Raw genomic sequence first — 26,549 nt, 5'->3', positions numbered from 1 at the left:
CATTTTATAAAACAAATCAAAAACAGTTTTCCGTGTTTGATACTCTGATCAAAATACTTGGGATGTTGAGACAACACGAGAGGAGCGTAGGAAACCACGACGCGTAATACAAACACAGAAAACTGTTTTTGATCTGTTAAATCACGAACGACAAACTTTTCGAGATAAAAAAGCAAGCTTAACTAAGTTTATATATTTAGTTAAATTTGACAAGAACAACTGAGACAAAATAAAAAAATTAATAGTGCAAAATGCAATGCAAAATACAAAATAACAAATTTTTTTTTGTAAGTTGGCATTTGCATGTAAATGTTTTTGAATATTTTTTTAGCTTTTGAAAGTGAAAGACAAGGTAACGCTCTTTATAGTAATAACTATGCGATTGTTCGGCTAAAAAATACACACCTGAACTCTAGTTGAAGAATATTTCTTGGTTTATCTTTGACTACATGGAATTTTTTTTTTAATTATCATTTTTAATCTGTTGTTGGTCTATAATTTGTCCCAAAGCAATGAAAACTCGCTATCGAGAATATACAAAGAACTCGCTAGCGATTACTAAGCCTAAAATATAAAAATTTGAACACCTAATTTTTTATATTTTTATATGTAATAATAATCTAAAGCAGCAAAAAATTTCAACCCCTCTAAAAAAAATCGATCCTTTTTGGCGCCAACGGCATTCCATAAACTTTTCATATCAAACAAGTAAAGCTTTTTTGATACAAACTGCAGCTTGAGGATGCTCAGAAGAGGTGAGACTGTAACTGGTATAAAATGTGCCAGTCAACAGTTATCAAGCGATTGAAGCATGTAATCTACCAATAATCCTTGTTGGTCTCAGCTTTTTAGCTTTTCAGGTGACTATCTCCATTGAAATAAGTATTTATAACAGGATTGATAATGAATATGTTCATCGATAGGCCATCAAAGACATCCATCTGTTTGGCATAGTAGCTGCTTTAGTCGTCATCGATGTCATTTTTCTATCTCTTTGGTTTGCGTATGATCCTCTACAAGCACACAAACTGAAGTTTAACTTAATGGTACGTATTGTTGAGACTACACTGAATAACATGCATTAAAAATACGTTGTTCCGTTGGATTCTTATTTATCTTATATACTTCGATTGCTACAACTGCCAACATTATCTCGCTCCCTGCCTCTCCTTCTCGCGTACACTGAGAGGAGCATTACAATAGACAGGAATTGGTTACACAATTACGAATTGAATTACGAGCAAAAACATCAATATATGTATATCTTTAAAACCAATAAGAAAAACGAAAGAGCTTCCATTTAGTTAGTAAGAATTAACTTGATTCAGCTGGGCTTGACTCATTGTGTCTTGGGAATACGTACGATGAATCCCCCCCGCTCCCCATCTTTGAACCTGGTTTCTAGAAGGTTAACACACCAATAGCCGTGAAAAATGCCACGGATAAACTAGATTATTTCCCCCTCCAAATCGATAAATGTTGCAGATAGTACAAGGGATTAGCTGTAGATACGGTCTGGGGGTCAGCTAGTTTCTCCTCTGATGTTTTATTGCGTAATCCGTACAAACAAAGGCGGAAGGACGTAATTACCGTCAATCAAGTCCGAAGTCCATACGACGCCTCGGCTTCTGCGGATGTCAGAGGGTATGACATAGTGGATCTTTTAAAATCTTGGAATTATTTATTGGATTTATGTTGGTGAAAGTAGGTTCAAATCCAATTGTATCCAGATAAAAAAAGAAAACAAAAATTTGACATAATCTCAATATTGTATCTGTAGTGAAGAAATAGAAAACGCGCGCGCGTGCTGTGTGCTGTCATAAAGCACGCGGGGGTTAGCAGAACACGAGAGAAGTGTTAGGAGAAGCACGACGCGTAGTGGAGTGCTTCTGGACACTTCTCTCGTGTTCTGCCAACCCCCAAGTCCTTTATGACAGCACACAGCACAGCAAGCAAGTTTTTTTATTTCTTTTATAAAACACAAATTACAATAATAGATAGGAATGACGCAACGGAAAGTGCGCGCGCGTGTAATGTGCTCTCATAAAGCAAACCAATTAGAACGCGACATTCATAACAGTTACTTTACAATGTTTTTTTGTTAATGTTACTGCGACTACTGTCGGATAAAGGGGCATTTCCTAGTCTGTACGCGACAAATAAGTCGCCAACCCATTTCTGTCAAGGGCTATTTGCTTCTATGTGCACTCATATGATCAACCCTTCAAGATTTTGACTTTGAAAATGTTTTGAACATCACAACTCTTATTATTTGATACCAGGAAACAACCAACAATGACAAGATCTATGTACCAGTCCTATACCAATGCACCTGTCAATATAAAACCTACTTCCTGGCCACTATGTATGTATACAAGGGTATACTCTTACTGTTTGGTCTCTTTCTGGCCTGGGAGACACGTAATGTTACAATAGCAGCACTAAATGACTCCAAATACATCGGCATGTCAGTATACAACGTGGTGACGTTATCGTGCATTGGTGCTATAGTAACTACAGCCTTGGATAATACCATCCATTACGAAGCTCCGTATGCCATATCCTCTCTTTGTTTGATTATCTGTACGACAGCTACGCTGCTACTTGTGTTTGTACCCAAGGTATTTATGCGTGCTTGGTTCATTAATTCATTCATCTTATTTTCACTTCTGTGCCTTTGCTGTGGCCATCGCTTCACATTTTCAACTTCTTCGCAATTCTAAAAGAGTCTTTTATCATGAGAAAATAAACTAGTTTTCTCATTTTCTCTTGCTTCTATAGACCAAATGCAAATATAGCGTACAATTTGAATATCATTGTTGATACTAACTAGCCTCGTGTTCCTGTTCATGTATGAGAGGCTAGTCAATCGAGAACGATAGTTATTTAAGTTACTCGCCATGTCCTTCCATCCCCATCTCACGTCACTCTATCACACACCATCCTAATCATTAATAATATCATCATAGGTGTACAACTTTGTCATGGGGACAGACGATCAATCCTTCAACACCGCAACTATGACTAACGGTGTGGCAACGACCATTGGACGAAACCAGAGCCATGCTTTCCGATTTGATTCCGACAACGGCACGAAAGCAACCCGATACTCGACCAAGAGTGTGCAGACAGACCACCATGAAGTTACTGGCAGTGCAGGTAGGTTGGAATAGTCATGAAAAGTATAAGGAATAAAATAAAATTATGCCCGCAATTGAATCATGGATTATGATCATGATGACACAACTGAAGACTTTGGTGACAATGAAAGAGGTTATGAGTGAGAAAAAGGACTGCTCTGTCAAGCACTGTGATTGGATGACATACATTTCGTTACGATTTGATTGGTTCATTGCGGAAGCCAATAAGATGTCAGAGTCTTTTGTGTGCTTTGTTTTCACTTTAAAATAAGATCCTGGTTTAAGGACAAGAAATTTAAGGACTTACTTCAAGAAGAAAACTCTCTCTCTTTCTTGTCGCTGTTTTGCTCACGTGATTAATTTCATCGAATCACATTGCGCGGAAAGAACCTCAAGCCCAGATCTAGTCTCTTCAGATTTAAAAGAGGCCTGGACTGAGAGGACGAGAAAATCTATAAAGAAAAAAATCCATAAAAAGAAACGTATGATAGCGAGTAGAATAATGAAGATCTCGAGGATAAAAGTCCTCATTCTGCAAGGGTGAGAGACATCAGCTTCAATACGTTCGTATTGTCACTGTTTATCAAAAATACGTTTGTTTCTATGGGATTAAAGTTTCTCCATTTTTTTATTAAATTATACTTTCGTTTCTTGTCTGTCTGTCTGGCTTTATGTCGATTCTGTCTGTCTGTCTGTATATCTGCGTCAGTCTCTCTTTGTCTTTCTTCTCTGTCTGTCTGTCTGATCTGTTTGTTTGTTCAATTGTCTGTCTGTCCTTGTCGTGAACTTTATCTGTCCGTCTGTTATCTTTGTCATTCTTGTGCTAACTAATGCTGAAATAACCAAATCGCTTGTAACCAGGAGATGCATTATGGGTAAGTAACCATAGCAACAGCTGATGACCTAACAACCTTAACCTAAGATGCTTTATAGACGTAACAAACGCTAACACTTCTACAGTAACTGTAAGACTTCAACTAACATGGAAAAACAATTTGAACCAAAGCGAAGAGACTTGTAGCCCTCCTTACATGCGTCGTACAGGAATAAAATATCATTATCGACCACGAAATGTCCTAGACATTTAGCAATAAGGCAAACTCTTTTACTTTGTATACTGGTCTTTGTACTTTCAAGAATCCAAAATTTATAGTAGAAATAAGCATGATGCATTGAAACAATGGCTAACAGGGCGGTTTTCTTTAATGACATTAGGTTCGGCTCATGTGAAGTTCGAAAGTGCCGACTCTAAGGCTGATGTCAAACATGATCCTTTCAAATTTTGGCATAGGTATTTGATTTGAAAGACACATTGTGCTCTATCAAAAACACCATACGAGCGTAGTGTTAGTGACAAACACTGCTTCTAGTTCATCACCATGTTAGAAGCTAGTGTGAAATAGACTAACACCTTACACGGCTGGTAATATTCCCATCGGATCATATTTGTTTCTCTGTCCATCAGCTATAGGTCATTTGCCTATGATCTAAGCTTCTTTAAAGCATGTTAGATTCTTCGCTTTTTATCAAGGAAGATCTTGTCTTTGCTTCAGAGCACCGTTCTGCCTCCTTCAGTCACTAGGCCCCACCCTCTAAGCCAGGGTTCTACCTTTTTTGTTCCCTTTTGCCCTGGTTGCTGTCGTGTCTATTTTCTAGATACAATCCATTGGAATCCTACATAGGTAACCAAGGGTGCAATAATTAGAATTATGGTAGCTATGGAAACGTCTTTAATAAATGCCATAATAGGTTATAATTCTTTTTACTTGAACTAGAATTGGGGGATCGAAAAACGATATTTCTGGAATGACTAACTATGAATATTAAGCTCCTCTGTCTAAGTTAGAAGCTAAAAGCTATGTCTCCAGCAGAAAAGCACTCTTACATTAATGATTAATATCTTTTCAATCCAAACTGAGTGAAATCTTCAATCAATATAATTTAACCATTGACAGCAAATAAGCAATTATCGAATCTAACACAGGCATTACTTACAATATAAGGACACTGATATTTAACGATGACGTCATTACTCGATCAGGTGATGGAGGATGATGTCACTTAATGGGGTGTACAATGGCGGCATTCTAACTGCCTTCTAACCAAAACTGGTTATTTTTCTGCGTTTATACTTGGAGTGGATTTTAAAATTATTTTTTTGGGGAAAAGCGATGAGGCTGTGAGCTGGGCACTGCAGCTACGCTTGTCTAACCTGATTCAATAATCAACTACAATAATTGGGGAATTTTTCTTAAACTTAAAATAATTCCTTTAAAAAGTTTTGATTAAACTAAATTCCCGACAGGTTCCCTTGCATAGTGTTGGCAGCCATGACAGAAAGCAGAATCTAGTTTAAGGGGGAAAATATACTCTTGTTGTGTCTCCTGTCATGGCTACCATCACGTCATGGAGCAAACCCTAAACTATTTGACTTTAGGACCTGTATCTTTAGCCATAATAGGAAACCATCCCATGTTTGCGGGACAACGGAGACGACGGAGCAGTTTTTAAAGCCAAAATCCAGACGTAGACGTTTGGATGGTTTGCGTATTATTCTGCGGTTTGCTTAGTTTATTATGAGACTGCAGTAACGTCCAGGAACGGCATGCGCGGTACACCGGTCTTCCCCGCCTCCAAACTAATCATTTGTTTTTTATAAGCCATTGAATTTTCTCGAGTTATTGATAATTATACGTTATACTCAGCAATGATGAGTCCGATGATTAACTCATGGACCTAATAGTCACCTGACCAGTGGATCAACCAATCAGAAGACAGTAAGTCAACTAAAAACATTGTCATGAATATTTATTTGTATTTATAAATCTAAAAAAAAGTGTTCAATATTTTACCGCTCATGTGACCAAATGGTCGGTCAATCAGAATATAGTTAAGCACGTGACATAGTATTAGCCAATCAGCACACTAAGTGTGCAAATCATGCGATTGAGTATTAACCAATCAGAAGCCTTTAATAAAAGTTTTGGGTTTTGATAATTTATCAATCAACAATCCAAACCAATTAAAAAAATCAAAATAAAAAACTATTGAATTGTTTTCATCTTGAAATCATCATGCATGTAAAAACTAATATATTCGCCTAAATCTGCTGTAAGGCATAGTAATAAATCAGTACAAATTATAAAAACACCCTCCTTCATTTCAATCTTTAAAGAGCAACTGTAAACTTAATGGAATATCATAAGAACTTAATCTTGCTATCCAAATCATGCCACATTTACTAAAATTATGTTTATTAAGAAATCCCTTTTGTATATCGTGGTTGTTTCTATTTTAAGCACCTTGTTGATCAAGAAGTATGAACTGAACTCGTAAGATATATTTCTGAACATTGAATAATAAAAGCAACGATCCAAGAACATCACTCAATATAATCCAATAAAAGCGTAAATACATTATTCCGACAGCTAAGAGAGCCTAAGATAAAGAATCTTGAGAGGTAAGGGATGGATGCCAGTTTAATAAAGCAACCAATGTCTTTCGTTATCTACAAGAATACGGGAAGCAAGACCGACGAGGCTTAGAAAGCTATTAGGCACAAACTGATAAAGATTATCAGTTGTTTATCGTTCGCCCTTTTGGATTACTTATAGGCTAATGTTTATGAGAGGGCCGTGGCGTCATAGGAACACCAGCTGAATCTAGATCCGATGGAAATCTCTTTAATTCTTATATTAGAGAGTTTTAGATTGACTTTTTTTCTACCCGCAAATGGCAAACGTGACCACGTTTTCATCGTTTTTTCTGTCTTTTACTTTACCTTTTACAAACCCTCTCGCCAAGGGCAAATACTCTTTTGTTTTTCTATTACTTGGACTTTTTTGCGATTCTTTTTCAGTAATTTAAAATAATTTTTTACTGGTCAACTGACGTTTCACGTTTGCCGTGAACGTAAATCTAAAACTCTCTCTATTAATTCACGACGAACCACAATTGGAAATGGATGTAGAATATTGAAGGGATTACCAGTTGTCGATATATAGCAAGTGACTTGCCAGTGACTTGCCAGTGTGACAATACAGTCGGGCTAGGCATACAAAGCTTGCTAGGTAACCATCCTTCTTTCGTCATCGATTCTTATATTTTCAATCCTAATGAGGGACGCAAGGGCTTGGGGGAAAAACAAGTCACTTAAAGAACTTGCGGTCTTGCGCATCCTTAATCTTCGTTAAATCTTTTATTCTTCGCGATGGCTTTACCTGCTACACTCCAACCAAAATGACTTAAACAACTTGACTCAAACCACCAATGAAATACCTTACGGCTGAGAACAGAACGTTTTATGGCTACAAAAAAAGCCGTTGACAGCTTTACATATTACAAGCACACTAAACGCGTAGTCGAACCATTTAAAACCACAGAAAACCCAAGTTCATATTGTTTGTGCTCCTTGCATTGCCTTATACTAACATTAAACATTAGTGTAATCCATTTATGTTTCTCAATATCCTATTCATTTTTTAATGTCGCTAATTTTTCCAAAAAAATCCTTATTTTGGGTAACCTGTGGTTTTAGGTCTAAGAACTTCCATGATCTATCTTATGATGCAGTATATCGTATACTTTTGACGACTCCTAACACACTGAACAAGCACAACCGTTAAAAGCATGTTTTAAAAAACGCAATTTGAAGGAGTTTTTGGTTTGGATTGCCTGTGGCTTTATCAGTCTCAGAACTCACAACACCGATCCTTAAACGAAAATAAAGAAAATTAACGATCAAATCGCTAAAGCCAATTTTTAATTTAAAAAGCTTGTGTATTTTAATTCCCCCAAGATTCTAGTGGTTACGATACGTGGTTATGACGAATCATCTATCTCGAGTTTGTTCCCCAAAAACAGGACCCCAAAACAAGACTGGAAGGTATGCATGAAAGAATGAACAAATGGGAAACGGGAGAAATTATAACTGATGCTTAAGTAATCATAACCTAGCTAATTTATTATTGTTCTCTTAACAGTACATTTTTGTTGCCTTTAACATCTATATTAACCGTAACTGATTTTGCCAATAACCTTCGTTACTTACCAGCTAGAGTGCATAATTATCTCCCCACCCACCACCACACCCCAACCCCACCCCCTTCGAGAAGAATATTCGGTTTTACCTTTTTGAAGAGGAATGAGTAACAAATTCAAGCAGTATTAAATGCCATAATAGATACTGATCATGTGCCACGTGGACGTGTGTTGCTATTTCTCTCCGTCGTGACCTGGAACGTATTTTAATATAACATAATATTTGTTCAGTGAATCGGTGTCTGTTCCGTGCTGTATATCAAAAACACGTTTTAGCTTTTCTGACGTACAAGGAGGTAGAACATTGAATGCGGGATCGGTGTATTTTAGACTTATAGAGTTTTACCTGCTTTGATTGTTCGAGTGATCACTGAGTCTGAGACGATATTCACTGTATGCTCGAGCGTTGATGTTTCTCAAAGTTTGACAAAGCGGAAGTAATGCTATAAACGTTTTTTGAATCATAAATTTCGTCTTTCCCTTCGACTTCGGCGATAATTGTTACTGAAATAATCTGATGCTGATAGCGGGAAGTCTTAGAAACAAAGATAATTATCAGTGTCTCCTTTAAGTCGCTTTATAGCAGTAGATTTTTTTTGATTATTTTGGCTAAAAAATTATTCGAACTCTTAAAAAACACATTATGCTCTCTTGATTAAACCCATTCCCATTACTCACGTTCATTCACTTTCAATTTTTGGTCATCAAATGCTTTCCTTTTTTCTTCTGTTTCTCCAAAGTGTAAAAGTTTGCTTTTGTTTCCGTTTTTACTTTACGATTTCCAAAGTATAATGCATGCCTTAAGACTTCTGGGAAATATTTTCTATTCTATTTCGTTCATTAACCGCTTTCAATTGTTTTCTGTTTTGCATTCTGTTTAGTTATCCTATGCTTTATCGGTTTACTTCTAATCTACACATACTTGCACCAGCTCAATGTATTTCAGCCAATCATCATCTATCAGTTTTCTCAACCTTTCAGAATCTATACATATTTAAATGAATTTCAAGTACCCTAGCCCATCATATATCTAAAGATTTTATTAGTATCTCAGACCTAGCCTACTTTCAAGATTATTAGTATTTTTCTAAGTAGGGTTTTCGTGTTTAGATATTTTGTTTTTAGTATCTTATTACATTTTTTGTTTTTTTTTGTTTTTTGTTTTTTTCTCGAAGATTTAAGACAAGAGAAAAAGAAAAGAGAGTAAAAGATAGAAAAGAGATGAAAACGATGAGAGGACGTATTGAAAAAAATCCTCTAAGTATTAAACAAATGAATAGCATGGGCGTTATGTTTTGCTATTTTAGACCACTCGTACAGTTGTATTCATATTCCTGTATCTTCTCACGCGCGTCCATTAAACAAAGAAAGTATACTGTATGGAATAATATGTGAAATCAGGTAATAAACATCACACCCAAACTAGAAAGGTTATAAAACGTTATTTTTCAAATTCATACCCCAGTATTTTGTCTCCCATAACATTGTAGTATTCTCTTTTCTTCAAACAGTAACCGAAACCTTCATGTTGGACAACACCAAGGACTATGACAACGTTAATATCAACAAAGGCTATGAGATTGACATGGACGACATTGAACTGAAAGATAGTTCATTGATACCTAAGACACGATATGATCAACAAGTAACAGACAATGGACTAGTAACCCTGATGCTTACAGATATGTAAAGCATTTCTTGGTTTTAGTTATGTAGAACACAAACTAATACAGCAACCAATAATGGGTGTTGGATACCTCTAGTCAGTCCCGGACTCACTTTCTGTCGGCCCCGGCAATTCACTGATCCCGGGCTTTTTTAGAAGTTTTCCAAATTGATTATAAACAAACTCGAATTCAGAAGGTTTTTTAGTTATCATAGAGGTTTTGCATCATCACGTGCTACGCCAATAGAGAGTTTTAGATTGAATTTTTTTTCTCCCCGCATACGGCGAACGTGACCACGTTTTCATAGTTTCCCTGTATTTTACTTTACCTTTTACAAACCTTCTCACCAAGCGCAAATACTCTTTTGTTTTTCTACTACTTGGACTTTTTTGCGATTCTTTTTCAGTAATTTAAAATAATTTTTTACTGGTCAACTGACGTTTCACGTTTGCCGAGTGAACGTAAATCTAAAACTCTCTAATAATACAGTTTGGGCTGCCGCTGGTTAGATGGCAGAACAATAAAATCCATTCTCATATAAAACGACTGCATTTTTCCTGTCATCTAAAATGGCTCAGTGCCGTCACGTGATGGTGCATTGATTCTAAGACAGACATTTACGATTTTCAGCAATCGGTGTCTGTTCCATGCTGTTTATCAAAAACACATATTAGCTTGTCCGACGTAGCAACAGTAACTAGGGAGGTAGAACAATGAATTCGGGATCACTGAATAACCCTCCGCGGCCAGCTATCGAGCGGAGCCGACAGAAAGTGAGTCCCAGGACTGGTCTATGACTTCTATGATCTCACTTCAAACATTTAGATATGTAAATTCACAGTCAAAGCGGAATGTATATTATATATATAACAAACAGCATAAGGATCTAAAAATAAATTCAAAAAAAAAAAACAAACTATTAGTCTATATAATAAGAGAAGTCATTTAAATTTGGGGTTCTGTTTGGGAACGCGAAATTGTATTACTACTACCAAAATCCTTTTCACTGCTCTGAAAAATAGCGACAGCACTATAACAGCCGCGGGGGAGACTACCCTGGAAGCTATGCTTTGCTAATACGAATGTCATGCTCTGATTGGTCGAAATACATTTAGCTATAAGTTTGACGTCAATACTCTATACCATTTTAGATGAAAATATTTATTGTAAAATGCTTATGTCATTTTTATTTCGTACGAAAAATAAAACAGTACTTTTCGTGAATGTATGCGTTGTTTTATAAGAGTAATAAAACACTGGTTTTCCGTTTAAGATATGTTGCGAGGACACGTGAGAAGCGCGGGAAACTGAAAAAAAAGTCCAAATGACAACTGTTCTTTATTTCTTTGAAAATCCGTTTAGCCAACTTCCTTTTCCATGCATTAATGTGTTAATAACTACATGATGATTGACTATCATGTATATTCAATAAAAATACGTACAATGCTGTCATGAACAAGCTTATATTTCCTTATGTTAATTTGTCCCTTTAAAACAAATTGTGAAGATTTCCACAAACTGACGTAAAATAGTCTTCTTCACAGTTCCCTGCGCTATCTTGAAATGTAATTGTGTCAGTATATCTCGAAGCGAGAACTGCAGTGACCTTGCTGATGATAGAAACATGTCAATAAGTTTTCAAGGTGTTACCGCTACTGAACGTGCCCGATTTGTGTTTAAGGCTCCGGCATTCTTTCAAAAAAAATGAAAATAAAAAAAATCATATTCTAAATCTTTATTATATGGCCTTTAAAACGATATATAGTTAGATGGGGTTTTGTTTAAAGTGTTGAAAAGAGATAGTCTTAAACGAATCATACCCCTGACGATCTCCAGTAAGCTTAAGAAAGGTCTCTATCATTACAAGGCCACCGCCGTCTTTGCTTTGACGCACAGGCACGGTTACCTTTAAAGGGCCACTTGGACGAAAATCGTTCCAAAATTAAAACTCTTTCATTCGAGCTGGAACTTTGCTGAAATAATCTTGAACACATTAAGAACCTCTCACTGAAATATCTTTCTAATATTCGAACGGGAAGGGCCAAAATGTTACGATTTATTTTCGTCCGCCATTAATTTTTTGACTCACGGCCAACGAGTCATTATGTACAGAGTTTTACGCTGTGACGTCATTTACTCAACACCGTCATGTTAGCGTCGTTTTGACTATACATTTCTTGTTAGATTACCTGAAGTTTATTTGATGTTTTAAACGCGTTATCGTGAAAAGAATCTCTAAACAGACTTTTTTTAAACCTTTGATACCTCTTCAAATATGATGGAAACTCCTTTGGACGCTCGCTTTGTCAATCCTGAAGAGTTAGAACCATAAGTTATAATGTATGAAGATGAAGCCGAACTAGAAGAAGAAGAAATGCTTGGGAAGAGGTTTTCATAAAAATTCCTTACGTTCATTTCATTATTTGTATTTGCTACGTACTGTCCATGATATAAAGATCTTAAATTTGAAGTTTCAATGTAATCTAATAGTGATTGATGTTATGAAAACAACCGATTGCCTCTCGGATTCTGCGTTGTGATATAAAGATTTGTGACAATATACTTAGATCTATGTGCCGAATAATTTAGAATGTGAGCTCGTAATTCTCCTAGCTGATTTACTACAGAACGGTTATTATTTGCTTCAAAATGTTTATTATTCATTGAATAGGTACAAACATACGATTATCTAATATCATCTTTGTAAAAGAACATGTCAAAGGTTTCTTATTTATTACTCGCGCGACAGCGGCGTCTGTCACTCAGCTCGTAGATTTTTCTTTCATTGTGTCGGATTTCTCGCGGACCCAAATTGTGGGGTTGCTCTTTGCCTTTGTATGTAAATATACCTTGAAAAGTTGTTATCCTTAAAATGATTCGAATAAATCCCGAATATCTCAGTCACTTCGCGCGATGGAACCGCTAGGATCTCGTCCATGCGTCCTACTTTGTTGTGATTCTTGGCGTGCCGAGATGTATTGAAATTTTCGAATTATGATCGTCAGTATTATTGAAACTGAAAAATTTCAGCGCCTAGACATTGTTTGGTCATATAGTAGTTAGGAAACCGAATGAAACATTATATATTTTCTGAATAAACCAAATAAACCGAGTTTTACGAACATGGCACATACATTACCCACCAATGTTTTGGTTTGGGTTGAGTAAATGACGTCATAAGTACTCGTGCCAGTCTTCTTGACTCGAATTCTGTGAGTCAAAGAAATTAATGGCGGACGAAAATAAATCGTAAAATTTTGGCCCTTTCCTTTCGAATATCAGAAAGATATTCCAGTGGGTGGTTCTTAATGTATTCAAGATTATTTCAGCAAAGTTCCAGCTCGAATGAAAGAGTTTTAATTTTGGAGCGATTTTCGTCCAAGTGGCCCTTTAAAGATGGTACAAGGAACTGTGAAGGAGACTATTATTAATTACAGTTTCATCAAATTCTTCAAATTTTGAACCAGTTATTTCCTTTTATTACCTGAAACCAAACACATTACTGCAATTTTTATAAAAAAGCGAACTTAGACTTTAAACTTTTTTATTATTCACACACATAAATTTACTTACAAAAATAATACAGTAAATTGAAATAAAGCTTGAATATACAATGAATGTGATAACCAGGATATGTTAAAAAATAACTTAATCGTTAGGTGTGTGTGGCTGTTGAAATAGTTAAAATTTTCGTGTCTACGAGCTGCACGCTGAATTTTGTTTTTTCGAAGGGCTGAAGGGAGTACTCAACTACTTTGACGATATTGTTGTGTATTGGTCAACTCCAGAAGAACACTAGCAGAACTTGAGACAAGTGTTACAGGATTGAGGAGAGCAAGCCTTAAATTCAATAAAGCTAAATGCGGTATGGGTGTGAAAGAGCTGGAATTTCAAGGTCGTATTATCTAAGCTGATGGGATCAGACCAGATCCGGGGAAAATCAAGGCTATCGCTTTTGCTCCAGTGCCAGAGAACGCAGCAGAGCTTCGATCGTTTCTCGGAAGTATTACATATCTAACGCAGTATTTGCCAAACCTCGCAATGGTACTAGCCCGAATACGAGCCTTGACCCAAAAGGGAGTAGCCTGGAAGTGGACAAAAAGAGATACTGACGCGTACAGCCAGGTAAAACAATTACTATCTGGCGCACCCTGTTTAGCTCATTACAGAATGGAGGCAGAAACAAAAGCCCGGTTGGTTTGGCTGCCGTGCTGCTACAAAAAACTGAGAGTGGAATAAGTTCAGTAGTGTATGCATCCCGTGTGGATTAACAGACGTAGAAAAGAGGTATCCCCAAATTGACCGCCAGGCTCTCGCTGTCCTCTCTGGATTAAAAAGTTACACAAGTATGTATTTGGTCGCCATGTCACAGTTGCAACAGATCACAGCCCGTTATAGTGTCTGTATTTTCAAAGCCTTCACAATCGATAAGGTTAGAAAGAATTGCGTTGCGAACCCAAGATTATGACGTCACATTGGTTTATGAGACTGGAGCAAATAACATTGCCGATGGATGGCCAAGGCTGTCAGCATAACCAAGTGATGAGATGACAAAGTTTATAGAAGATCATGTGCAGTTTGTTGCAAATAAGATGGAGTTACTCACACTTAAAGAAATTTGTGAATAAGGCAATAAGCATGTTTATGGAAATTGTAGTAAATGAGTCTCCAGTACCCTTGGCAAAGTGCCATAACTTATATATTTTTCAAGTTCAGTGAACTCAGCCAGTCTTGTGTTTCTAGTTTAAAAGTCCCATGTTTAGCTTCAATATTGATGGTATTTTGATGACCTCCTAGACTGTCATCAGTAACGGTGCCATTCACTACAGCAGACAGGACTGTAAAGTTTTCTCCTTCATCTTTATTCTCTACAGACATGTTCATCACCGGGTCAATGTTGATGTCTTTAGCTTTCACATGAATTGCTGTTGACTGTGTTTCTTTGTTCATTGACACGGTTATGTTACCTCCTGTGTTAGAAAATAAGCAAGTTCAATTGAGATAGTTTGGCTGGTGTCTTATGATTATTGGTGTTGGTACCAAGGCTCCAATGATGCAATAGCCTCATTAACATGACCCAAAAACCTTCAGTTTAACAAAAATCTGAAACAACATCTAGAGTGATCTAAGTCAAGGCACTACTCAAAGAAAGTCAAATTGAAATTAGTTTTTGCAAAGAGAGGAATTACCCTACTTATGAATTATACAAATTTATCTTACCCTGTTTAGCTTTCAGTTTAATATTGTTGGGTTGAGAAAGATGTAGATTGAGGTTTCCTTCATTAGCTACAGCAAGCAGGTCACCAGAAACAGAGCCAATGGATATGTCACCTTTTCCTTGGTTAACGTCTATAATACCTACATAATGATGGAAAGCCAAGTATGTTGTTTATCTCAAGAACTTATATATATTTACAGTTAACAGATCTTTGGTACTTGCTGCATGATTAAATATATAGAGGATATAACATGGGCGCGCGGAGATACGAAATTTATGAATTTCGTATGTCCAAGCGCCCATGTAATATTCTGTTTATTATATATTTATCCATAAAATCAACTTAATAAGCTTTTTATTATGATAACTAACCAACTAATAGCTTAAATACACATGGTAAAGATATTTTCACATGTGAAAATAACATGTTATTTTCACATGTGAAAATAACAGTTTTTCGAAAAGGAGAAATATAGGTATTTTATGGATAATTATATGATAAATAGAAGTATTTTGTAAGATCCCATAAGATTGTGTAGGATCCTACAGATCTTAAAACAGGATCCTAAAAAAGATTCTTTGCAGGATCTACTTATGATCTCAGGCTAGAATTCTGGCTAGGATTTAATTGCACCATGGTCAAACCTACAACACAATGAGTAGAAGCTGCCTATTTGTGGTGCATGTAGTCCCCTCCCTCTGGATTAGAACTTCAACTTACCATGGATGTCTCCAAGACTAATATTCCCAGATTCTGATTTCACCTCTCCTCTTTGTAAATATAATGCGCCAGTACTGATTGTCCCCACTTCTGAATCCAAACAGAACTTACGGCTCTGTAACTTGTTGACACAAATCTTGCCATTATTTTCCACAGCTAGGGTTCCAAACTCAGCAACCAAATTACTTTTAGATATGATATTGCCATGTGAAGATAGGACATGAAGGTCTTGACCTTTGAGCTTAGATAAATAACAGCTTCCTTGGTCAGTAGTTACCTCATATAGCCAGCCACCTTCGAGATTTTCAACATGAACATCTGCATTGTCTGATGCATTCACTTGTATATTGAACTGCGTAGGGACTTCAAGGACTAAACTGATGTCTTCTGGAGGAAAAGTGAATCTACGCTGCGGTCTACCTTTCACCTGTTCATGAAAAATGATTGATATCATGAATATTTTATTATGTAACAAAAGTGCCTATCACCCATTCTGAAATAGCACTAGCATATGGCATGGAAAAACCTTTATGATTTCAAGTAGCCACACTCAAGCTATGAAATATTTTCGGGTTATTCCACATCTTACCCCATGTAGAATCAATACTGTGAATATTGTCAGAAGGGTGATAGGCACTTTAATATATGAAATAACTATATTCTAATACACCTACTTGCACTGAAGAACGTTGTCATACGATATTAGAACATTAGTAATTTAGTGAGAAAGGAATACATTACAAGACAAAAGAAAAAGTTCAGCTTCAGTGATCTTCTTTTGTTTTTTAATATAATTCCTATCCCACTAAATCACTAATGTTCTATTTTCGTATGACAATGTTCTTGCAAGTAGTTGTATATAGAATAAAAAATTTCAAAATGAATATATATAAAAAAAATTTTTAATAGTACACTAACATGACCATTATTAGTTATCATTATAATCAAGGGTTATGCAGTGTTAGATAACTTCTCTCTCACTTGTGGGGTCTCAGGTTTGAATCCAGGGTACAGTATAAAAGAAGCTTGGCAAATTCATGTTACAATGGTAATGTTTGTAAACGCCAACTTTTGCTAAAGTTATATACATGATTGTATGGATAATTCCATACTATTAAGATCATTTTTATTGTTAAACATTTACTGCTTCAATATGTTGTTTATCATTTAATTCTGCAAAGAAATGCTCAAACTCCCTCTAAACTCTATTGTACCACATCCCACTAAGCAGATGAGGAGTGCTGATACAGTCTCATATCAGGCATGTTCTTTTCCCATATCATCATGCACGTATTCTCTGCATAATTACATGATAATATATGAAATCAGTAGTTGCAATTTGCCTATTGAAATGTGGTTTTCACTCTTGCAAATCATTTTTGATTGATGAAAGCAAAAAAAAACAAACAAAAAACTTTAGCATGCAACTTGCAACTACTGAGTTTGCATAATACTAATATATGCAGTAAGTTGATTTTTGTTTTGGTTGCCAGTCAAAGGAAAATAAGAAATAAAAAATGCATGGGTTTATAGAGAAACAGGTACCTTGTTACACACTCCATAAACATACCACCCTGTGACCAAGACACATCAACCCCTACCCACCCCACCCCCTGATTTGTAGTTACATAACAACCTATGGATACTAACCACTAGAAAGTACCGTTGACTCTCAATATTCAACTGTGGGTTATATCTTATGTCCTTGGTGAATTCATCTACGAACGTTTCGTCTATTTTCAAGTCAGATTCTTCTGGTAGTCTCAGATTCAGAGAAACACGTGCGCTGGCTTGAGTGCCATCATCAAGCTTGTGAGGCCATATTTCAGGTTTCTCTATGTATTCAAGCGGGTCCAATGGTTTTATATACGTTGTAAAGTGAGTATTGACTACAGCAAATCCATTTGAACGAATAGGAATTGTCCAAGTGTCAACACAATGGATCTTGCTCTTAAAACGACGAAGCAAATAAGAACAATTTGCACTTGACTTTAACAGCAGGTTTGCCTTTCGCATAACCTTGCAACTCGTAGAGACAAACATCTTCAGAATCGTACTCCCTTACAGATGATATAACTTGCAAACTAAATGTTCACAGTATTGGATAGCTTTAAGTCCATCAGCTGGCTATCTTACAAGCACAATTTGTCAAATCACAAACAGCCGCCATGTTTACTATTTTTTTTCTTAGGGGTCTCCACTGAGTTCCATTTTGACATCAATTGATAAAAAAGCGGAAATGAATTCCTTAAGTTTGGTACGGCAAAAATCAAAATTTTTAAATTACAAGATTAGTTAAAATTTAAGTATTGCTATTTTTAAACAAGACAATGCTTATTGTATTCAAAATTAAGTCTTGTTCTCAGAATTAATGCATTACTGAAACATCAACTAGTAGTCGATATCTAATCGTGTTGGGTTCGTACTCTTCCAGCGGCATTGTACTGCGGGCGTAAACAGTTTCCCAAGATGGCGACCACGTTTGACTCAGAGCTAAGGAAAGTAAGTAAAAAACGTTTTACTATGTTTATCTATTAATGTATTAACTTGTTTCTTCTTTAGAAGAGTAAATAAGGGCGTACTCCGCCTACCTATAGCTGGTCTTTCACTGCTAACTAGGCGAATCTACTGAAAAACTGCAATGATAGTGTGAAAGTTTGGTTGTCAACCATGTACAAGACTGGGTGTGTTTCGTAGAACATGTGAATGAGCCAGTCTTATCTGTTATCAACCACGACTTTAGCCTTACTAAATCAGATTACATGAACCTTATGCCAAATTGCATTCTAAAAGACAAAGTGAGACAAAGTGAGTAACTTATTAACCCAGAGTGAGACAAAACCAAGCCTGGTTTCTGTCAACCAATTTAAGGTCTCGCACTATTCCCCCCCCCCCCCCCCCTCTTCCACCTGAAACCCCCTAAAATTCCTCCCCAACTTCTTGAAACCTTTTCTATTTCTGTGTAAGAGAGGAGGAAGGAGATAAATTAGGTACGGGAAAAAGAGAACATAGATTATAATTATTAAATAATGTAACTTTGTCTTAGGCATTCCAAGAACTTCAAGTCAAAGTGATTGACACAACACAGAAAGTGAAAATAGCCGAAGCTCAAATAGATCAGCTAAAGAGAGCAAACCAACATGCAACACTGACTGATCAAGAGCTCAGCACCCTCCAGGAAGACACTAAAACATATGAGTCTATAGGCAGAATGTAAGATAAGCTTGCATTAACCTATTTATTTAAAAAAAGGCTATTAGAGCTAAAGGATATAGGTGATAGCTAATATGTCATACAAAGGAACCATGGGCCTTATTCACGCGGCAGCCATGTTGAATTGAATGATAGATTCCACCACGCGTAGCCTCAAATTCAAGTGCTTGAGAATTAATTTATGCTGGGGAAACAAAGAAAATAAACATGGGCGCCGTGTGATAAAGGTCCATGGACACTTGCATTGTTATATATATACAGATGAATATTGCAAGCAGCAATATATCCAAGATTGCTAAAATAAAAGCTAGTTGCTGGCTTCCAGCAGCCAATGAACATGTCAGTATTTTCTTCCTGTAAAATCAGAATGTTTAGTGGTGGTGCAGACTATTTATGGTCATGCACTCTAGAAAGACTTATCTTCCATCTAGAGCTATGTAGTTTGTCTTTAACAGCCTTTTTTCATGTACAGTCCATGTGAAGATCTATGAAAAGATCTATGCAATTTGAAAGCATTTGGCATGTTAAAAATAAGCAATTAATCCCCTACCCATACCAACTGAGTGGGGGATTTTGTTTCAGCCAATCACAGCACTTTTAGCTGTTTTGCTGTCAGCTTTCATCCCCATGCTACTGTATCCCAACTTTTGATGTTTTTTTATTTCTTTTGACTAAAAGAAGCAGAATTGCGGAAAGAAAAATTAAGAACGAATTAACTTTACTGCCATGATTGCTTCACCATTCAAGCTCCAAAAATGCTCAGGGCTGGTCATTTTGTCCACTGTGCTTTGTTCACTGCACTCACCACTCAGCTGGTATGGATTATGAGTCAACATATCTTGTTGTTCAAAGGATAGAAAAGTATGAGACTATAATTGGACAGTATTATAGAAAATAATCAAAACTTTGTGGATCACATAGCAGTGTAGTTTAAATGAAGTATTATGGTTTACAATTGATACTATTATTGTGTGCATCATGTGTTTAATTAAATCTTGATTCAATCTTCAGGTTTGTATTACAACCTATATCAGATGTTAGGACCACAATATCAGCAAGAGTAAAGGCTAATGAAGAGAAAATCAAAAACATTGAGGTAGGTTAAGTAGTAGTTGTGTACTACACTGTTGCATTGTTCTTTCATTTGTATGATGCTAATAATGATATTGAAAAAAAATATGCACACCCTTCCCTAATCACAAAGAGTTGCTGTCTCCACTCCACTCCCCAAACATTTTTCCTTTCATTCCCTCTCTAGCATGGCTGACCCAATATCCAACTACTTGTTGGATGCTGACTGATTCTTTTTTATGATTTATTCAGGCCAACAAGGATTATTTACAGAAGTCTGTCAAAAGTCATGAAGATAGCATAAGAGAAATGTTAATGCATCGTAAATAGAACACCATGCACCCAATCTTGATTACTATCCACGATGAATGTGTGCGATTATAGGCTGTGTTTATTGTTTTCTTTTGTAATTCAATTTTTGAGTGCTAGCCCAATACGTGTTGCATTGTGTTACGGTCACCAAAAAGCTCAAACATTGTTTACAGATTTCCAAACAAATTCTTAATGAGCGTAACACAATCCAACAGGTTATATACCATGTGGTGGCTAGCCCTCAAAAGGTGAATTGCATATCTTGATCTGATGTATAAAGAAATAGTTAGTTAGGTCCAAAATGTTTATCAGATTTGCATCAAAATGCTAAGATTTTGATTCAATTCAACTAAACAAAAGTTAATCACATGTATTTCCTTCTATATGACCCAATGACCTCATAGCATTGGCAGACTGCATGTCAGTGATAGATGTAGATAATATAGACCCATGCAATTATGTTACTGCCTTTGTTACTTTAAATGTGACCAGTTTTCTTGTGAGTGATAAATGGTTGTTACAGTACCGCTCCATTGTGCTTTGATTCCTCAACCCCAGCAATATACCTTACTCGTGGTGTGACAATCTTTTCCCAATTCAGTGTGACAAACCTCTAGTGGATTCATTTTCTTTTGTTTTTACTCTTCCAAAAATTCATAAGTATCCCAAAGCATAGGAAAGGAATAACAATGATATCCCGACGAGTTTGTGTGCGAGTTTCAAAACAATAGTTGCTCATTCCCCTAGAGGTTTGTCACGTTCAATTGGGAAAACTTTGTCACACAACGAATAAGGTCTATAGTGTACACATAGTCGTGATGGGTTTGTGTTGAAGGAATCCCTTCTTGTATGATACCAGCAACCATTCCTTTGTCCTGTAAAAAGTTTCTTATAGGATAATCTTGATTCAATAACTCATAATTTATGAACCATTGCTCCGTTTACTTGTGATATCTCATCAACCAGTGCACCTGTCTTGATGTTGACATACTGTCCTCAACTAATGGAGCCTTCTTGGACGGACATCACATGACCGTGAGAAAGAAACAAAGAAAATATCTTGAAGACTCATATTTGTCAACCATGAAAATTATTTCAATTTTTGAAGCTGTTTGATAATCTTGCAAATCTTGCTTGTTGATTAAACACTACTGAATGCTTCAGGGGCGGATCCAGGATTTTTTCAGGGGGGGTTGTAGCATTGATTGAGGTACTTGTTTGGCGGGAAAGTAGCACAGGGTTCCCAAACGGAAGTAGGTCTTATGATAATGATTATTTGCTGCAGGTGAACATGGTTGTTTCAGGTCCCACACACGGCGTATAGAAAAGAGTGAAATGTGTTCGGCTTTGATAAAACTCGCGATGATGTTGGTGTTGTCATGAAAAGAAAAAATCACGACGGCTCTCATAGGGGGGTTGCAACCCCCAAAACCCACCCTTAGATCCGCCACTGTGCTCCTGTACCATTAATAAAACTATGAGCCTAATGCAGAACTTGAACTTAAGGATTTTTATTTATATACAGTCAATCCAAAAAATGTCGTCGACCAACTCAAGCCTACGCGACTATGGCGCGTTTTCGGGTTCAAAATTAGATATGTGTAGCTTGTGCCAATTACTTTTAAATTCATATCTTTTTACCGCTTATTACTTACAAAAACATGTTTGTTTCACTCAAATTACCTTTGAAAACATGTAACCTAGAAGACAACTGACTTTTGAAACTGTTCTTGTGTAAATTATTTTTGAATTCATATCTTTTACCACCATGTATTACTTGCAGAAACACGGATTACTTTTGAAACACGTCTTTCGGCATCACTACTTTGAAAACACTGCTCTTTGCAGCATTATTTATCAAAGACCTTCCTTTCACTAAATGACTTTAACAAAACGAATCCGGTTTGTGCCCATTTAATACTATCGAAGCTCACACCTCGCTTACGTCTAATACGACGATCCTTTTCAATTAATTCTTCACATTCCAACATAGCGACTTCCGCTTTGGCTTTCATTCATTACTTGCGAACAGTGATCGCATTACTTGCAAACACAAATTACTTTTGAAACATTTTTGAGCCAGGCGTTCCTGGTCAACTCTGAGCCTGATCATGTGACAAGAGACTAGGAGGAGCGAACTTACAGCTTTGTAGTATATTTATTTATGTAGTTCTTTATCAAATTTAATATAAATTTAGTCAACCAGTATTAATATATAATTGCATGTGTTCAAATGTTCATGAAGAACAGTTGAGGCTTCTGTCATCCCTTCGTCATGTGTTGCTCGATCTCTCTAGAAGGCTTAAATCAAGATTCAAGCGAGGAGTTCCCTAGCGGTTGTTTCCTCTCTTTTGTCAGTCAGAACGATCTCTCAGGGTCGCAGTCACAAATTTCTGATTGGTTCGGTTTTAAAGTAGTTCCTTCAGTTGAAATTCAACTGCTATCAATGGAAGCCGACGGTGCGCACTTTAACCCCTCTCTCCATCAGTTTAAAGCTGAAGCTACACGGATTAGAGAGAAGTCGAAACAGACGTGGAGATCCTAATGATCGTACCGTGGACCTCAGCTCCGAAGGTCGCGCACTAACCAACTGAGCTACGCCTGCTCCTAGTTTTCTTATATTTTTTCCCGAACTTTGGTTCGGTTGAAACCGGACCAACCGTATCGGTGGCTACGGCCCTGTCTCTGGAAAGATATAACTAGCTAAAAACTAGTGTGAGCTGCGTCGGTGTTTCTAATGAAACAGTAATGATGAAAAGGTAAATTATACACCGTGAAAAGATGAAAAAACTTACTGACGTTTCGGACGCTAGTCCTTCGTCGGAGTAAAAGAGGAAAGTCTCTGGAAAGTGTGTGTCCAAGTGTGTAATTCTGGGCAGGTTGGTCGCACACGATTCGAAATACCGAGGGAACAGTTGCAGTATCTTATAGATTGGGATTTAACTTCAACAGATATTGCTCTCAAAGGATCTACAGAATTGGAAAGTTCGTGGAAATGGATTGCTTCTAGAGGATTCGGTGTCTCTGGTACTTCCACCCTGTCTCCCCAAGGCCCCCCAAAACCCACAAGGAACGCCTGGCTACGCAGGCTAGCTCCTCCTAGTCTCTTGTCACATGATCAGGCTCAGAGTTGACCAGGAACGCCTGGCTCAAAAATGTTTCAAAAGTAATTTGTGCTTGCAAGTAATGCGATCACTGTTCGCAAGTAATGAATGAAAGCCAAAGCGGAAGTCGCTATGTTGGAATGTGAAGAATTAATTGAAAAGGATCGTCGTATTAGACGTAAGCGAGGTGTGAGCTTCGATAGTATTAAATGGGCACAAACCGGATTCGTTTTGTTAAAGTCATTTAGTGAAAGGAAGGTCTTTGATAAATAATGCTGCAAAGAGCAGTGTTTTCAAAGTAGTGATGCCGAAAGACGTGTTTCAAAAGTAATCCGTGTTTCTGCAAGTAATACATGGTGGTAAAAGATATGAATTCAAAAATAATTTACACAAGAACAGTTTCAAAAGTCAGTTGTCTTCTAGGTTACATGTTTTCAAAGGTAATTTGAGTGAAACAAACATGTTTTTGTAAGTAATAAGCGGTAAAAAGATATGAATTCAAAAATAATTGGCACAAGCTACACATATCTAATTTTGAACCCGAAAACGCGCCATACGCGACTGGACCGAAAGGAACTCTGGGTAGTAATCATTGAAGCCGAGTTGACTACATAATTTTATCTGACTAGTTATGCCTGGTTTACAGCACGAACCTTCGTATGCGAGCGGGAAGTGCTGAAGGAGACGTTTTTTTAATGCCTTCATATTTTCGAAATTGTGAACTGAATCATAACTACTTTATTTTTCTTTCCCTAAACCCAAAGACATGCATTTGATGGATCGTTTCTCGCTATTATTATCTTTACTACTAGCGGCAACAATTAATTCAGAATGAATATTTAACCGCTACAGTGATTTTTACTCATATTTCTTTCGGTCCAGTTGCGTAGGCTTGAGCCGGTCGACGACAACGTTTTTTGAATTGACTGTATTTCAAAAAAAAGCTATCATGATTTTGTAAATTTATTTTTTGTGGCTAGTGCCTATGGCGTTTAATATGTTCCCGACAAAATTCAACATCAGGTTTTCAACATTCTAATAAAGAATTCAGTGTTTCACTTGCAATGCAATATTGTTAGTTGCTTTTCCGACATTGAAGATTTCGATTTCAACTTAGCTGTAATCTCGTCCAACATTCGAGTTCCACGATTGAACATTCGTTAATAGCTTTCCGTGCCTGGACAAAATTCAACATTGCTCTTTTGACATACATAAATTTCAACATTCAACTTTGAGAACGTTATTTTCTAAACCGTATATTAAAATGAACCATTAGAGTTTCTCGTTCAAGGACTAAGGTTTTAAAGTTTTTAGATACAAACACATAATCTTTCCTTCATTGTTGGATTACAACCCAACATTCAAGTTCTACCATTGAACTTCACGCACGAGTGCGTTTGACCTATGCCATAGTAAGCCGCTATACAGTGATAACGTGGGCTCATCACACGTGCTTTAGTGCTGCACGAACTACACTTACTGTAGCTTGCAGAGATGGCGGACGAGGAAGCTAAAGCAACCCTTTGTTGCGTAGCTGAGCAGTTACTTTCTTGGGCAAACACTAGTGAGATTTTGCTTTTATCTAATCTTCAGTTTGGAGGCTGCCCCGAAGTGTTACTTAAAGCCTGAACTAAATTGAAAGTTTCACGTAAAGCTTCTTAGTAAGGAGGTGTTGGATTGCAGTTGCAGTTGGTTAGGTATCTTAATCTTTACACTGTCATGGCGACCGGTCACGTTTTGGGAGTGCTCCCACTCTTAGGATATTTTTACGTTTTATCGAGTTTACTGGTACTTGAAAACCAACGTACTGTCTATGTAAATACGGGAGAATGTTTTCTTGGACAGACCAGAAGCAGTGTATGGATCTCAGGAAGTATTTCAAGCAAATTTTTCACAACGAAGGGCCGAACAAGATATGCGAAGTCGAGGGCATCTTACTACAGTAACTGCTCGGCAACTTTTAACTACGAGTACCTTCGACTCTGTGGCGATGTAAGCACAAACCCAGGGCCTCAGTCAACTAGAAGGATTTGTACGGAATGTGAACGGGTAGTAGCTCGAAATCATCGGGCAACTCGGTGCGATGGTTGCTCCTTGTGGACTCACATTAAATGTGGAGGAGTCCTTCCAAAGGAATATCGGTCTATGAAATCTACCGAGGACTTTTCGCGCACCTGTAAATCCTGCCTTGAGTTATTACACCAACTTCCTTTCGCCGACGCAAGCCTAAATTCTAGCAACAGTTCGATTCTGGGCTCTGAATCCGGGGCAGAAGACGCAAACTCAGTCTGGGACGAATTTGACGAAATAGCAAAAAAATACCGAAAGAATCTCAAGATCGGACACGTAAATGCAAACAGCATTGGCGGTTTCAAGTTCCATGAAGTAAAGACCTGGCTGCTCTCTGGCAAGCTTGATATCCTTGTGATTTCTGAGACCAAGATTGATGAGAGTTTTCCTGATAGTCAGTTTCAAATCGACGGTTATCGTTTGTGTCGAAACGATAGAAAGGCCGGCGGAGGAGGACTCATGATTTACGTGAGAAGTGATATCTACTTTGTGAGGGTCCAGCAACTCAGTGGTCTATCTCCGGAACGTTGGTCTCGGTTTAGAACCGAATCAATTGTACTCAAGATTAAACTGGGCAAAACTTGGCTTGTTGTCGTTGGCATTTATAGACCTCCTTCGTTTCCCAAAACACAATGGACGGAGGAGCTTACACTTCTCTTTGAAGCTGTTTCTGCACTAAGCGATACTGTATTTTACGCCGGGGATTTCAATGCGGACCTCTTAGATCCCGACAAACCCCCTCGAGAAGGACGTTGTCTTCTGGATCTAATGGATATTTTTGATCTTGACTGTCTAATCACAAAGGCAACTCGTAAGACACACACATCCGAAACGCTGCTAGATTTGATCTTGACAAATTCCAAGAAAAAGGCTCTGACATCAGATGTAGTTGATACGCAAATAAGCGATCATTCTTTAGTATACACCATTTTACGGGCAACGGCTCCAAGATCGCGCTCTCGAAAAATATGTTTTCGAAGTCTCAAGAACTTT

The 26,549-nt window shown here is 37.2% G+C and overlaps 3 protein-coding genes across 12 annotated transcripts in view; 2 read left to right on the top strand and 1 right to left on the bottom strand.

The window, feature by feature from the left end:
• LOC116288562 (gamma-aminobutyric acid type B receptor subunit 2) overlaps positions 1–11,071 on the top strand; it is a 90,123-nt gene extending 79,052 nt beyond the window's left edge. For 8 of the 10 annotated variants that reach the window (XM_089040555.1, XM_089040553.1, XM_089040554.1 and 5 more), the window contains 4 exons: positions 924–1,046; positions 2,283–2,621; positions 2,970–3,159; positions 9,692–11,071. In XM_089040555.1, coding sequence (XP_088896681.1) covers positions 924–1,046; positions 2,283–2,621; positions 2,970–3,159; positions 9,692–9,870 — 831 coding nt within the window. In that variant the 3' untranslated portion in view covers positions 9,871–11,071. Of the gene's footprint in view, positions 1–923; positions 1,047–2,282; positions 2,622–2,969; positions 3,160–5,845; positions 5,918–7,938; positions 8,026–9,691 lie in introns of all 10 variants that reach the window. The other 2 variants (XR_016121787.1, XM_089040562.1) reach the window with 2 other exon arrangements.
• Positions 11,072–13,374: 2,303 nt separating this feature from the next.
• On the bottom strand, positions 13,375–18,130 carry LOC116288563 (protein FAM185A). Its single transcript, XM_031695368.2, has 4 exons — positions 17,437–18,130; positions 15,787–16,213; positions 15,068–15,205; positions 13,375–14,817 (listed from the first exon to the last, which is right to left on the bottom strand). Exons 1-4 carry the CDS (start codon positions 17,827–17,829, stop codon positions 14,543–14,545), a joined length of 1,233 nt encoding a protein of 410 aa, XP_031551228.2. The 5' UTR covers positions 17,830–18,130; the 3' UTR covers positions 13,375–14,542.
• LOC116288564 (prefoldin subunit 1) lies at positions 17,646–20,909 on the top strand. Its single transcript, XM_031695369.2, has 5 exons — positions 17,646–17,664; positions 18,221–18,288; positions 18,833–18,999; positions 20,011–20,095; positions 20,323–20,909. Exons 2-5 carry the CDS (start codon positions 18,256–18,258, stop codon positions 20,398–20,400), a joined length of 363 nt encoding a protein of 120 aa, XP_031551229.1. The 5' UTR covers positions 17,646–17,664; positions 18,221–18,255; the 3' UTR covers positions 20,401–20,909.
• The last annotated feature ends 5,640 nt before the right edge of the window (positions 20,910–26,549 follow it).

This window comes from Actinia tenebrosa, unplaced genomic scaffold (assembly GCF_029948245.1).
Source record: "Actinia tenebrosa isolate PJP-AT-01 unplaced genomic scaffold, QUT_ActTen_1.0 PGA_scaffold7__59_contigs__length_16204524, whole genome shotgun sequence".
Lineage (NCBI taxonomy): Eukaryota > Metazoa > Cnidaria > Anthozoa > Actiniaria > Actiniidae > Actinia > Actinia tenebrosa.
Note: the sequence above shows the minus strand (reverse complement) of the source record. Positions and strands in the feature narration are given on the sequence as shown.